The sequence below is a fragment of the Amphibalanus amphitrite genome, unplaced genomic scaffold (genome assembly GCF_019059575.1).
Source record: "Amphibalanus amphitrite isolate SeventyFive unplaced genomic scaffold, NRLGWU_Aamphi_draft 002000F_arrow, whole genome shotgun sequence".
Classification (NCBI taxonomy): Eukaryota; Metazoa; Arthropoda; class Thecostraca; order Balanomorpha; family Balanidae; genus Amphibalanus; species Amphibalanus amphitrite.
The window spans coordinates 24544-38307 of record NW_024883493.1 but is presented as its reverse complement, the minus strand read 5'-3'; the positions used below and the strand labels follow the sequence as shown (position 1 = coordinate 38307).

Below are 13764 nucleotides of genomic sequence, written 5' to 3'. Positions count from 1 at the left end.
TAACACAGCGGTACGCACCGGTTTGTACCGGTCCGGACACTGGTTCACACAGACACAGATTGCTCCTGATTCAGTCTCCTGGCACGTTCGACCTCTTCCGCAGCTCAGCTCCAGACACGTCCCTGAAAATAGCGATACAGGGTCAGGTCAGGGTCAGGTCAGGGTCAGGTCGGGGTCAGATCAGGATCAGATCAGGGTCAGGTCAGGATCAGGGTCAGGGTCAGGGTCAGGTCAGGGACAGGTATGGGTCATGGTAATTGGTAGGGTTGATATACAAATACACAAACCAAGTATTTCTTGATTTGATCATATACATTGGTTATTGACTGACCACTTCAATTTGCCATATTTACACGTGGCAAATAATAACCACTAACCATATATGGCTACTTACTACCCAAAATATAAGCAATCTTCGGTAATTCATGGTAAAATGAAATAGTTGCGTGTTTACATTACTAAGAAAAAGCTCATTAAGTTATTTATAACCACCTTCACTGTATTCATGCCGAACACCCAGACGTCTCACCTCCGTCGTCGACAAACTGATGATCAGAGTCCTCTGAGATGCCTTCGGTTTGCTGCAAACTATTTCTGCGGTGTGTTTGTGCCTGAAAACGGACGATATATTTCAGCCATACGATAGAAAAGCAGGTGCTGAAATGGAAAGATATAATAATTCGTATAGAAATTCAAAATCAATATGGGAATAAGTATGTACCAATAACTCGCAAACAAAATTGATAATCGTCATGGAGAAAAATGATGAAAAAGCAACACTTTAACGAAGACGCAAAATTTTTAGATGATCTCAAAGCATATACAAAGTACCTACACCATGCAATCCCAATAACGTTAGCGGCATTTCAAGTTACGCGAAAATAGTTTCAGAGTGTTGTATCGCCGCTTATCTTGCGACTGTTGAACTGCGTCCGTTACAAAAAAACCTGTAGTAAGTTCGAGGCGTTTGATACCAACCTGCAAATCAAAGCAAAATCTGCAGGTATGCACCTAAGCTAGTTGTTAGATCGAATAAAGAGAACAATAGGCAGAATAAATTTGAAAAGGCGATTCTCTCTGTTCTAACACATCTTAGAAATTTTTGTGAAACCTTTTAAGGCTCTTCCGAGGTAAACTTAAGTTGACAGGCCCTGTTTGGCTTCTCAGAAGCCAGTAAATAGTCTCGTAGTGTCGAAGCTGAAGGAAGTCAAATCGAGGCGAGGAGTGAGGTCAGCAATTTGGTTTTCAAAACCGATTTTATCTACCGTCCTATGGACTGCTAAGAGCTTTTTCATGGTCAGTGACATAGAGCAAACCTAATTGTGGCTAAACAATAAAAGAGCATCAACATGCTTATAGTTAAATTACTTGCTTGCACACCTTGTGAGGTTGTTGAGGGCCTTGGCAACAGAAGGACGTTTTTACTGTTCTCATACGTCCTGTTTGTGATGTCCAGTGCTATGCAATGCATGAATATGGTCTATTGAATACTGTAACATATGAATATTGTAAATTATGACTTGCAGTGTGATATTTTTGACGCTGTCTTCATTTGCTGGGTTTTAAATGCATGCCATATTTTGCGATATGTTTGTAGTGCCCTGTTTGTGACGCCATATTTGTGACATGTTTGTCGGACCTCAACTCACCTGTTTTGTGTCAGTGTGTCAAGACTGTATCATGTCGATATGTCATTCTGAGCCCGAACTGGAAGTGGCCGTCACTTCCGTTGCGCACGCGACATTGCTGTCCACTATTCAGCGCTATGCGGAGGGGTTACTGCAGGGAAGGGTAACTGTGGGGGTGGGGAGGGGAACTGGGTGAGGGGAGGATAGGGGAGGGGAAGTGGCACCTGGGCGTTAGGGCACTTTGACAAACGGCGCGGTTGCACGGTTGAAGGCCGGTCTGTGAAATGTGACATTTGGAGTATGGCAGGTGTTGTGTTGTCGAGTTGCATTACCGTGAATTATGATGGTTGAAATACAGGGTGATTGTAAATACACGCTGTATGTCGAAATGTATGTCGAAACCTGTGGAAGAGTTGCCGTCTCAAGGTTGCTTTAAAAATTGTCGTGAAAATGGAAAAGCTAAAAATGATGTCAAATTTGAGAAATCATAATTTATTTAGATCAGAATTTAGACGGTCCCGTAGCTCAGTTGGTTAGAGCGTTGGACTCCGCGTGGTGAGAGCACGCGTTCCCGGTTATGACAGTCCGGGTTCGAAGAGCAATGGGCGCTCGACATTTATGGGCCTCCTGACAGGTATGGTTGCGGTTGGTGGCAGGCCGTAGCCAGGCGAAGTCAGCGAGGGGACCGGCCGTGCGCGGCTTTGTGCGCACGTTAAACTTTGGACTCTAAATTCTGCCATACACTGTAAAAAATGCTAACAAACCAGTTAGTTAATTCTTCAAGCAAAATCTAGTATTAAAACACACGTTGTTGCAAAAAACGGGTCAGGTAACACATATGTTTGCAACCTAACACCACATCCATTTCATCGAAGCAGAAAAGCTAACATCATTGTAAGCCGACAAATATTATCCGTGCAAACCATGCCGTGTTATTTGACAAACATGTTTGTTTATGCTTCCTTTGCCTTTTTTTCTGGGTAACGTGTTAACTAACAAATCAAACGCATGTTGTTACTCACAATCTTAGTTTTCTTACTACTCTTTTTGTTGTAGCATTACAAAGACCTTAGTTAATTGAAAAAATCGCCATTTTGTGCGCCCCTCTGCGCCCGCCATTGTTCAGTCTGTGCCAAGTCAGAGAATGGGAGAGGACGCGTGCGTTGTGAAGGAGCTGAGCTGTGGCGTATAAGTGTTGCGTGTGCAGTATAAGGAGCTGCTGTGGTGATGCAGAAGTGGTGATACTGTGGTGATACATAACCCGAATAAGAATAATAAGAAGTCAAACAGTGAAATGATATGGATTGTTGGACATGGCTTTCATCCTTACTGGTATGGTGAGTGATTATGGGAAAGATCAGTGGAGATATTGCTGGCGTTTTAGTGTGGTTTATGTATGTCACTCATTTTCTTTTCAAATGAAGCTCCAACCAGGCTTTAGAGGGTCTCAGGTTGGAAACACTGTTCATTTGTTGACTGTCAATTGACGTCTATAAGTACATATGACGGACTGAACAATGAGCATGTTGCACACTAAAACCGCATTAAGCTTTGAACAAGAAATTAAATGTACCTAATTTTTGGTTGGGCACTCAACCAGTGAACGCGGTGAGGTGCTGTTTTATGCAATTCCTGTCACTGCAGCCATGTTGTCAAATATTTTTTTTTTTGTAGACACATGAGCCACCATTGTTCGGTCAGGGAATTTTTGCCCTTTTGTTGCAATTTAGTTTGCCCATATCGACAGAAATGAAGCATTCTCAATGTTTTCGTAATAGGTATTTGGAGCCTGTATGGTGTCATGGCTGGTGCGGATTCCTGCAGGCTATATATAGTTGCAGGTGTGAATCAGTGCAGATTTGTCACCACGACCGTTGCAGATTACCGACTGATTTATGACGTTGGTTGGCATGATGAGGTTGGTTGCGTTGCTTTATACGTTGGTTTGAATAAACATCTTTGTATTTAAATACTCGTCTGTATGATACTTTTTTTTAACCCTCGCCGGCCGAGGGGGGGGGGGGCGGGTGCCGCCCCCCCATAGGGTTTTTTCGCGATAGCTCCGAACACGCTGGCGATAGAGAGCTGAAACTTGGCATACCTGACCTTTGATCCAAGCCGCATCTTTTGACACCAACCGCATTTTTGGGTCAGGTCAGGTCACTGACCTATGACGTCATAAGTGAACCTCTGCACGGTCTTCAGATGTCGCAACTTCGCAACGCCCTCACTGCCAGAGGAGATGTCACAGGGAAATGAAACTTGCAGGATCTAGTATCCATTATGAGTCCCACAACTTGTATATCTCGGATTTTTCCTAAAGGTCATATGAGGTCAGGTCATTTTCGTGACCTCACCATTATAAGTCAATGGGGAAAAATTCAAACTGCTATTCTGGCGCCGGGAACGATCTCCAACTATCTCAAGCACACAGAATCGTGATTTGATGCACTCCTTGCAAGGTTAGATGCGTCACTTTTGCAATGTTGACCTTGCGTGACGTCATTTATGACGTCATCAAGGTCATATTAGTTTTTCGTCAATAACTCTTGATCAAATTGAGCTAGCGAGTCGGGAAAGCCACGAATGGACTCCGGAAGACCTGCCGAATCGAATGATATGCGACATGACCTCTTTCGACCAACTTCGTGACCTGGGGGTTCTGACCTGACCTTGACCTGAGGTCAACACCCCAAGTTGACCTGACCCGGACAAAAAGTATATCATTCGACGCGCCTGAGCGAGACGAACACGATGCTGCCAAAATCGGCGCTCTGCGGCCGTTTTTTGCGAAGTTATTCACCAAAAACTGAACCGTACCTTGGGGCACTTGACCTGACCTCAGAGGTCACCGGTTGACCTAGGACCTTAAAATCGGGTACCAATCTCTGCGTCTCGTAACGGCGCACACGCTCGTTTTTTCCGCGACGCGCTAGCTCCACCAGGGGCGAAACGGCGAGGGGGGGGTCGTACCCGCCCCCCCCCCTCGGCCGGCGCGTATGTAGAAAACCAATAGGTCCGGCGAGGGTTAAATAAAAATTTCGACGCGTGTCGCAACACGGTGTGTGAAAACGCACAACATGTATATTAGGGTGGCACTTAGCAATGGGGTGAATTTTATGTTTTGCGATTTTTAGGCGTGCGGGTAGTTTTCTGGTTCCATTCCCGTAAAAAATAATGTGTGCAAAATGATTTTGAAAAATATTGATATTTAGGGGTCGCGAATTGAGGTCAAAGTTGACATTTTTTCGGAAAAAATCAACTTTTTGGAAACTGCTTTAAACCTATTTGGAATGACATATGTGGTCATTAAGCGTCATTTCCGACGTATTTTGACCTTTATTTGTATAACAATTGTTTATCCCATCACTTCCGGCCGATCGTAGCCAGTCTAGGTCAGGCCAAGACAGGTCTGATCTGTGCTGCTTTACCCATGTCAGGCCTGTTTTGGCCTGCGACCGGTGCCTTCTCACAGTGGAGGTCATTTCCTCCATATATCCTCTGATTATCCATCCTCTGATTAGTCATATCATATCTGATGGTCATATCATCATCATCATCATCATTTATTTCGTTTGGAAGCTCCATGCACTCACGGCTTTTCAGTCCAAGTGTCATACAGTAAATAGGTAGGCACATATATAAAGCTAAAATAAACACTAAAGCTAAAAGTAAAAACCATGAAAAGCATGGGACTTAAAAAGTAAAATGCATATCGGTACAAATGACCGGAAGCTACGCGCACAGTGACTAGTCACCATTGAGTAATCGTCGACAACGCCTGCGACAAGTGGCCGACGTGCGTGACGACCGAATGTCTGCTGGCAGCGAGTTCCAAACGTCACAGGCGCGGTAATACAAGAACTTGCGAGCATGTTCGGTGCGGACCCTCGGCAGTTCGAGCTGCATATTCTCAGTGGCTCGAGTCTGTCTGCTCGACACGTCGCTGCGTTGTACAAACCGCTCAGAGAGGCACTTCGGTGCATGAACATTATTCAACAAGTAATGCACAGTACTGCAGTCATTCTCCGCCACCAGCCTGTCTATATGGGGCCAGCATAGCTCTGCCAACAGAGGCGTCACATGAGCCGAGCGTCGGACCCCCATGACGACCTGTGCACAGTGGTTTATCACCATCTGAATACGGTGTCGTGTTCAGAAGGTCACTCCTCTGATTAGTGTGAGGAGTGACCGGTCTCCCTTGTTCCAAAGGGAGGACGAGCCCCACGGTTCTATCGGTTCTTGAGACATGCTCCTTTTCTGTCGAAGAGAATGTGAAGAAGTTGGAGTCAGCCTATCGTCGGCGGGCGAAAGCAGAGGCGAGAGTGTGCATTGAGCTGCACTGGTTTATTGTGCTTTCGGGATGTTCTTCCGTGGGCGCTTCTTCCGACTCTAGTGTCAGTGCCAGCAACAGACTTAGCCGGCCGTTGCGGCGCACACACGGAGGGAACGTCTTTGACGATGGCTACCATGAGAGAGAAACGTCGACGCACACTCCCAAGCGCATGCGGGCGAGCGGACGTCTCTAACAGTGAACTGGCCTCGACCGGGCCAAACTGCCCAACCGTAATGTGTGAAGAACACGTGAGCCTGTTATCAACTGCGGCATGGAACTTAGGATACGACTCCGGCTGAACCGCGAATCCTGAACCGCGAGAGAAGGAGCGTCGACCGATTCTAGGTCCTGGTGATGGGGGGGGGGGATTGGGGTGGCCAAGCTCCTCGCCGTTCCCAACCTCCCCTCCATCCAAGCACAGGAGGCCATGCTCACAGCTCTGGGGGACTAAGAACTGGAGAAGCGGAACTGTGGCCTTTTGCTTCGACGCCACGACGGCGAACAGCATGCTGGTAAACGGTACTTTAGCCCTTATCGAGCAGAAGCTAGATCGGCCCGTCCTTCAGCTGGCCTGCCGGCACCACGTGTAAGAGCTGGGCCTAGAGAAGGCCTTCTCCACCTGCCCTAGAATCTCGAGCGGCCTCTACATCCGGCTGTTTAAGAGTTTCAAAGGCGGGTGGGAGTTCATACTTCATTGACAGGATCACACCGGTGGCGTTCGCCGTCGACGACGTTCTGGAGTGGGACGCAAGGCCCTCTAACCAGGTATGGACATCGGCCAATCGGGGCGAATCACGGCCGGCGGGAGGATGACGTCATCGGCCCATACTCCGCCGACTCCGCCCACCCACGGCAGCGAAACTGAATGGCGTTTGCGCCAATTATTTCGTGATCGATTTTATCCACCTGGAATGCAATAAACGTTCAGCGGCCTCTTAACCGTTTGACTCAATATCCTTGCAACCTTTCAACAGCAAAAAATTGCAGCAACTTTCTCTATTTTGCAGTCGGTGCCGACGGTACCGACTGCTGTACCTAAGCCGGGGGCCCGCCCGTAGCAAACGGGTAGACAGAAACTAGGTGACCAAAACACAAAACCAGCTGTTTTCGTACACGTTCATTTGCATGTCATAGGTTGATATAAATGCCAAGCTATGCACAATGCACATTCGTGGCTAGACAGCATAGAAGTTAGAACTCAAAATACTGTCAACAAAATACTGTCAACTACTGAGTTCAAGCGGTTATATAGCCCTGGTTCAAGCGCGAATCCAGCTTGGAGTTTGGGAGGGGGAGGGGGCTACTGTTCATCGACGGCGGACATAGGGACTGTGTGGAACTCATTGTAGCTTTGGTTATCGGCTCGGGAACGGTCGACGGCACTGTGCTGCTGCTAGGTGCCTTTCTCAGTCGTTTGACGGGGCTCTGGAGCACCTGCTAAGCTTCGGATAACCGCTGCGGCTCCGGTGCCATCGGCTCAGAGACCAACAGGCTGTACCGGCCGGAACTGATCGGCGATTCTGATTCTGTTAGTGCGGGAGAGGCAGATGGAGCCTGGCCGGTGGGTTCTGCCTCAACGCGGGGCTGATAGGGTAAGGTGCAGCCCAGGCCCATGTCACTCCACTTTTGATGACATCATAAGGGGGCCTCAGGACAATAATGGCGCGGTGCGCCACAATCGCTTCAAAGCTATTTACCAACAATTGCCATTTTTGAAAATATTATTTTGAATTAAAGTTACAAGTAATAAAAATATTGTAATAAAGTTGTTTATTAAATCGATACCATATCTAAAAACTTACTGAAAAATGATTTATTCATAGTAAAAATATAAGCTCGATGCGTTTTTGCGTTGCTTTCCTGCAACTGCAGAGGATTTTTAAATCGTCTATATCTTCAAAACCGGCCATTTCTTAGCATATTGCTGCTCTTTTTTTATCGCTAGAAAATTAGTTGAACTTTGCAATGACATCAACGGTTGAGCGATATGTGTAGAGTGTCCCCAACAATCTTCAAATGAAGTTAGTCATTTTTACGTTGTAAAGGAATGGAGCACCCCTTGCGAGCATCAGGGGTGACGTCACTCAGGATCTGTCTCTGATTGGTCGGCGGGGGAGTGACTGTACCTTCTATAGATGGCCTTGGTGCAGCCCATATAAAAAAATGTAAAAGCGTTGGAAATATCGCTTCAAAAAGTCAGAGCATTTAGCATGGAAACGCTATGGCCTGATAGGAACTGAATGTCGTTGCGAATTTCGATGCTACCAAATTTCGGCGGGGACTTGCATCCACCTGCCGCTGGTCAGCCGTGCCACGGACGCTCTGGACTTGTCGCTGCCGGTGCTGGCCGAGCTGGCCGCGCTCTGGGCCGACTGCGCCGAGCCGCTGCGGCCATGGTGCCCGACCTGAACCAGTAGGTAGCTGACGCCGGAGCGGCGCTCGGCGAGGCCGGTGCTGGTCGGAGATGGGGCCGCTGCCGGCTGCTGTGTCGCGCGGTGCAGCTGCTCGGCACGCTGGCCACGCCGCCGCCACTGGCTTGATGGCAGACAGCTTGCAGGCGCAGCTGGCCGCCTGTGTGAGTCAGCGGCCTGTGCTTGAGCTGGCCATGCCATTCGGCATTCGCTGACATGAAGACCAGCCAGTGACCGTATATATTCCTGCCGCGTGTCGTCCAGCTGGCGCTCAGCTCCGGCAACGCGCAGCTAAGACCTCCGGGCTCCGCGTGCCAGCTTGCTGAAAGCCGTGACCGCGTTCACACTAGGTGAACCGCTTGCTACGCGGCGCTATCACGAATAAGGCATTTACGCGATAATAACCAGTTCGAGTAGTAAAGGTTTCACGTTAGAGTGACATCTTGAAGTATAATGTACTTACGCGAAAAGGTGAACGAAGGGGTCCAAATGGGTGAATTCCAGATAAAAAGGTCAAATTAGGTCACGCTGGGTCATTTCAGGTCACAGAGGTCACTTAAGGTCACCCTGGGTCAGGTCAGGTCACAGAGGTCACCCAGGGTCACGATAGGTCAGGCCAAATCACAGAGGTCACCTAAAGTAGCAATGGGTTGGATCACATTGGTCAGGGCTATCATGGGCCGATGACGTCATTCCTGCTCATCTTCTGCCTACAACATCGGCCTATGGCACAGCATTACGGTGTCACCCCCCTGGTGGGACGAGCTGCTGGTCAGCTTCCATCGCTTCCATCGCTGGACTATGCCTAGCTCCGGGAAGACTACCGAAAACTTCTGAAGCTCTGCGTAATTGCTCTCGGCGGAGTTCCAAGCACGGCATCCGTTTCTCCGCCTCAGAGTACTCCATTGAGTTAGGTGGATGGCAAAGACCATCTGCACTGTGGATGCCTTCCTCTTCAGGGAGCGGCTCCGGCTGACGGCGGCCGAGGCCCAGGTCATCAAACGCTGTGCGCTGTCCGTTGCCTGCAAGTTTGCCGCCGCCGCCGCCGCCTGGTTTGGGACTCTATTGCCACTGCGCCGGCTCTGGACCTGACCTTCGTGAACTCGTTCTGCACCTACCCCGACAAGGAGCTGTCGAAGGCGACAGTCCTGGTCTTCGGCCGTCACCTGTAGTACTTGAGTGATCGGCTGCCTGGTGACTCTGGAGCTTTTAGACCCCGACCCTCGGGCTCAATCAAGACATGGTGCGGGCAATAGAATTGTAGGAGAGGGAGGACCCTCCCCATAAGTCCTTAGTGGACACTATGAACGCCGCTCTCGCGACCGAGACCTTGGTGAGCTTCCTCACATCGTCGTTCAAAAAGCTCTCAAGGATCCACGACCTGGACGCGGGGCTCATCATCAATGACCAAGGCCACTGGGAGGACAGCAGCTACCACGGGGTGTCGAAGTCTAGTAGGAAAATCTGGCAAATTCCCTGCGTGACGTCACGTCGGGACTGACCGACGGCACTTTGCACTGAAGGATACGGCGGATTGGCTATTTTTGAAAAATGATTAAAAATACTTTTGTGCTGTTATGACATATAAATCGCTTATCAGCATGTTCCTCATCATGTGATAAAGCCATATCCGTGGTCGAAAATAGCTGAGCCCCTCCCAATTTCCAACCACCGACCTCATAAGCAAACGATGTAAGCGTAATCCTTAAGGGCGACTTTCCCATACATATCCGTACATATGCGTCCTTATGGAAATCGGTAGTGTGGCAATTGGCGACGCGCGCGACATCTGTGTGGCGACCAAGTGGCGACTGTGGCGACACCTGGTGGCTGCTTTTCTGCTGTATGAAGGCATTGGGGTTTTGCCAGATATGGTTCCTACTGCTACACAACTATGTTGACCCAATACTAGAAAGTTATTTCGCCAGTAAAAGGCAAGCAAATTGAAAGTCAACTTATAAAATTGCTTATAATTGATAACGAGAAAATAATAAAGAAGTTTTGATTGAAGAGTTATTAAAATACCCAACCGTGAAACTATATTCTGGTAGGTTTAGTAGAAAATAGTCCGTGCAACCTTGTATTTAGGGCCTTGGCAGCTACCAAACCGCAGCTCGTGTAGTCCGGGAGCTGCGGTTGGTGAATGAATTCACCAGGCGCGGCATGGCGCTGATGTAGGACTGGCACTCATGAAAGACAAAGATTAGCGCCAGTTCTTCCTCCATGCCGTTGAAAAGATCACAGAAAACGCTAACCTGACACCCGAAGATCGACTGCAATTGCTAACCAGGCTATAAACAAAGTGATCTGGGTGCCCGTTGCCCATGATACCCCTCCCTCCAATGAGGCGCCAATAATCTACTAAAGAGGAGGCACTTGAGTAGTGGAGTACATAGACCAGCGTTCTGGTGTGACCGAAGCTGCGCTGCATGAAATATCAAAAAACAATATGAAAATGACTAGGAAATGCTTCATTATCATCCGATTACAGCGTAATAGGAAAGTCCGAAACGATTTTAATGATATTGAAATCTGCCACCAAAATCCGAACTTTGACCTTGATTCGCGACCTCTAAACATCAATATTTTCCCATAAAAATTTGCCTCCCTTATTTTTTACGGGAAAGGAACTGGAAAACCACCCGCACGCATTTAAAATCAAAAATTGATTTTTAAGTGCCACCCTAATGTATATATACTGTAAAACATATTTGCACGTTTCGAGTCATCCTGTCAAATCTCACTAACCAAATGCGTGTAAACTTGGTATTTACCACACTGCATCCCGAAGTTAACACGCATTTGGCTAATGATATTTGCCTGGATAACATGTGCACATGTGCAAATCTCGGCAGAAGCTTGTGAATCCTACTCACATTTTGCGTGTAATCGTGTTTTCTTCTGTGTGTGTTATGTAACACCGAAGTTAGTTATCCTGCAACTAGGCGATGCCTAGTTGCATGATAACTAACTTCGGTGTTACATAACACGCACAAAAGGAAACACGCTTACACGCAAAATGCTAGTAAGCTTCACACGTTTTTGCCTAGTGAGATTTGCCAGGATAACTAACTTTTTAGTTACTTTACACGCATAATATTAGTACATTGACAGGTAGATATTAGTTAAGTAACACGGTCACACGCAAAAGGCGTGTAGGTCAACACCACGTCGAAAACTAATGTCTTAGTTTCATAACACGTTTTTTCTTAAAAGCGTGTTTTATAAAACACGTTTGGTCAGTAGATGCGTGTAAACTTTACACGCTTTAGGTTAGTGAGATTTGCCATGATAACACGGAAGTTAGTTAACATTTTTTACAGTGTAGAATTGGAATTGCGCGATCGAAGGGTAGAGGGCAGGGTCACCGCAACAAGCTTCGCTTAGCGGTGGCTCTGTTCTTGTGAATCCTTCCCATCAAAAGGTTCGGACTAAGTTAAAAAAAAATAATGCGATCGCTTAACTTTGACTGTTGAAATATGATAGTTGAAGTGAGACCATTGAATGTAACAACTGAAATATAACATAAAATACAGTTGGAATTTGGTAGTAATGATTCCGAATCGAAAAGTGCCATCCATTAGATATCACGGCTATGTTTTACGGTTCACTGTTAGCATTCACAAGCGCTCTTACGCTTTTGGTTGACATGGAAACATCAACAAGACGCTTTCGGTTTCCATGTAAATGTTGGACGCTCACAATTAACTTGATTGATGTTTCAATAGAAACCCAAAGCACAGCAGCGTTAGTAAGCGCTAGCTGAGTTCGGTGAAACAAGGACCAGTTTATTACAGCCCACCGCTGACAACTGACCTTTGACAGCCAGTCTTTGACAGCTAGCCTTTGACAGCTAGCCCCTGACAGCTAACCTTTGACAGCTGACCTTTGGCAGCTAACATTTGACAGCTAGCCTTTGACAACTGACCTTTGACAGCTAGCCTTTGAAAGCTAACATTTGACAGCTAACGTTAGACAGCTAACATTTGACAGCTAACTTTAGACAGCTAACCTTTGACAGCTAACATTTGACAGCTAGCCTTTGACAGCTAGCCGCTGACAGCTGACAGTTGTGACTGCTGTCCAGTGACAGCTCGCAGGCCGCTCAGTGGAAACTAACCGTCCTCAGTCACGGACAATCACGAAGTGTCACGCTATAGAGCGTGACGCTGACCACTTTATACAACAGTTGGAGGTCAGGTGAGTGATGGCTGCAGGTTCGAGCTGCCGTCGGGACCAGGGAGTCTAGGGCCAAAGGTTGAGCAATGAAAATATTGAAAATTTAAAGACAATGACATTTAGGTTACATATCGGTATCTATCGGATGTAAAAATACATGCCCAAGATGTAAGGTTAATTGCATTATGATGTCCAACGTCTCCGGCAATTCTGCCTACGTAAAATGGTATTAGGCTGTGCCGCACAAGCTAGTGATAAGAGTCTGTCTCTGTGAGTTGTAACCCTATCCTATGCTCCCCATAGTCAAGATTCATTTATGGTAAGCGGCACTGCTTAGCATTACAATCAACTTATGCAGTTATAAGCGCTGGAACATTATTCTGTAGTCGACTGTAAATCGAATATGGGAGATTTTTACCCAATTTCTTCACTTTCACTTTTCTTACCCAGTTTCTGGCGTCGGCACCAGAGCCAAGGAGGATGAGCAGCAGTAGCAGTGACATCAGCGATGGTAGGTGAGCTTCCATATCCGTCTGGAACAGCACACAGGACCTCACAAAATCGAAAAACATGACGTCATTACTTTGAGACGCTTTATAACAGATAGTGTGTGTAACGAAGGGCATCCAAGCTGCCTACAAGGTATTCAAGCTCAGGTTCAATATGATACACGATAAGTTCAGTTTTTTTCTTTCTCATCGACCAACCTTGCTAACTGTGTTTATATACCATAATTCTCTGTCACAGACTTCTCTAGCGTTGACGCTACTAACATTCATCTTGTGGCCAGTCCACAATAATAGAAATTGTGGATTGACCTCCCCATCATTGATATTTTCTTTTCTTGTAATCAGCACGCATTACAATGGAAGCCGATAGCTAAGCTGTCATCGCTTTTCGTGCTTCTGTAGCAGCCTGTGCGTATGCGGCATAACAATGAAAGACTGTGGCCCTACTTTCACCCGGCTCGCATTCAGTCAGCGATCGCGCAGTGCGCATTAAGGTTGCTCGATCAATAACGTTAATTACTTCTATAGCGACCACCATCGACCGCCATTTGGGTGGTCGTCGCTTTCGACCATCATTGAAGCCCCAAACTATAATGGGGTTGGGAACTCGATTTTTTAAGAATGCATGAAAATGATCAAACTATTTTCACAGAATTTATGGTGCATACCATTGCCTCATAAAATCAATAAGCTGAGAGAAA

General features: G+C 47.0%; 1 protein-coding gene across 1 annotated transcript in view; it reads right to left on the bottom strand.

Annotated features, from left to right (window-relative positions):
* Nucleotides 1-13764, bottom strand: part of LOC122376062 (follistatin-related protein 5-like) — a 34884-nt gene that overhangs the window by 16182 nt on the left and 4938 nt on the right. Inside the window, exons 2-4 of the mRNA XM_043355735.1 lie at nucleotides 13001-13087; nucleotides 530-611; nucleotides 19-122 (exon numbers count right to left, since the gene is read on the bottom strand). Coding sequence (XP_043211670.1) covers nucleotides 19-122; nucleotides 530-611; nucleotides 13001-13081 — 267 coding nt within the window. The 5' untranslated portion in view covers nucleotides 13082-13087. The remainder of the gene's footprint in view (nucleotides 1-18; nucleotides 123-529; nucleotides 612-13000; nucleotides 13088-13764) is intronic.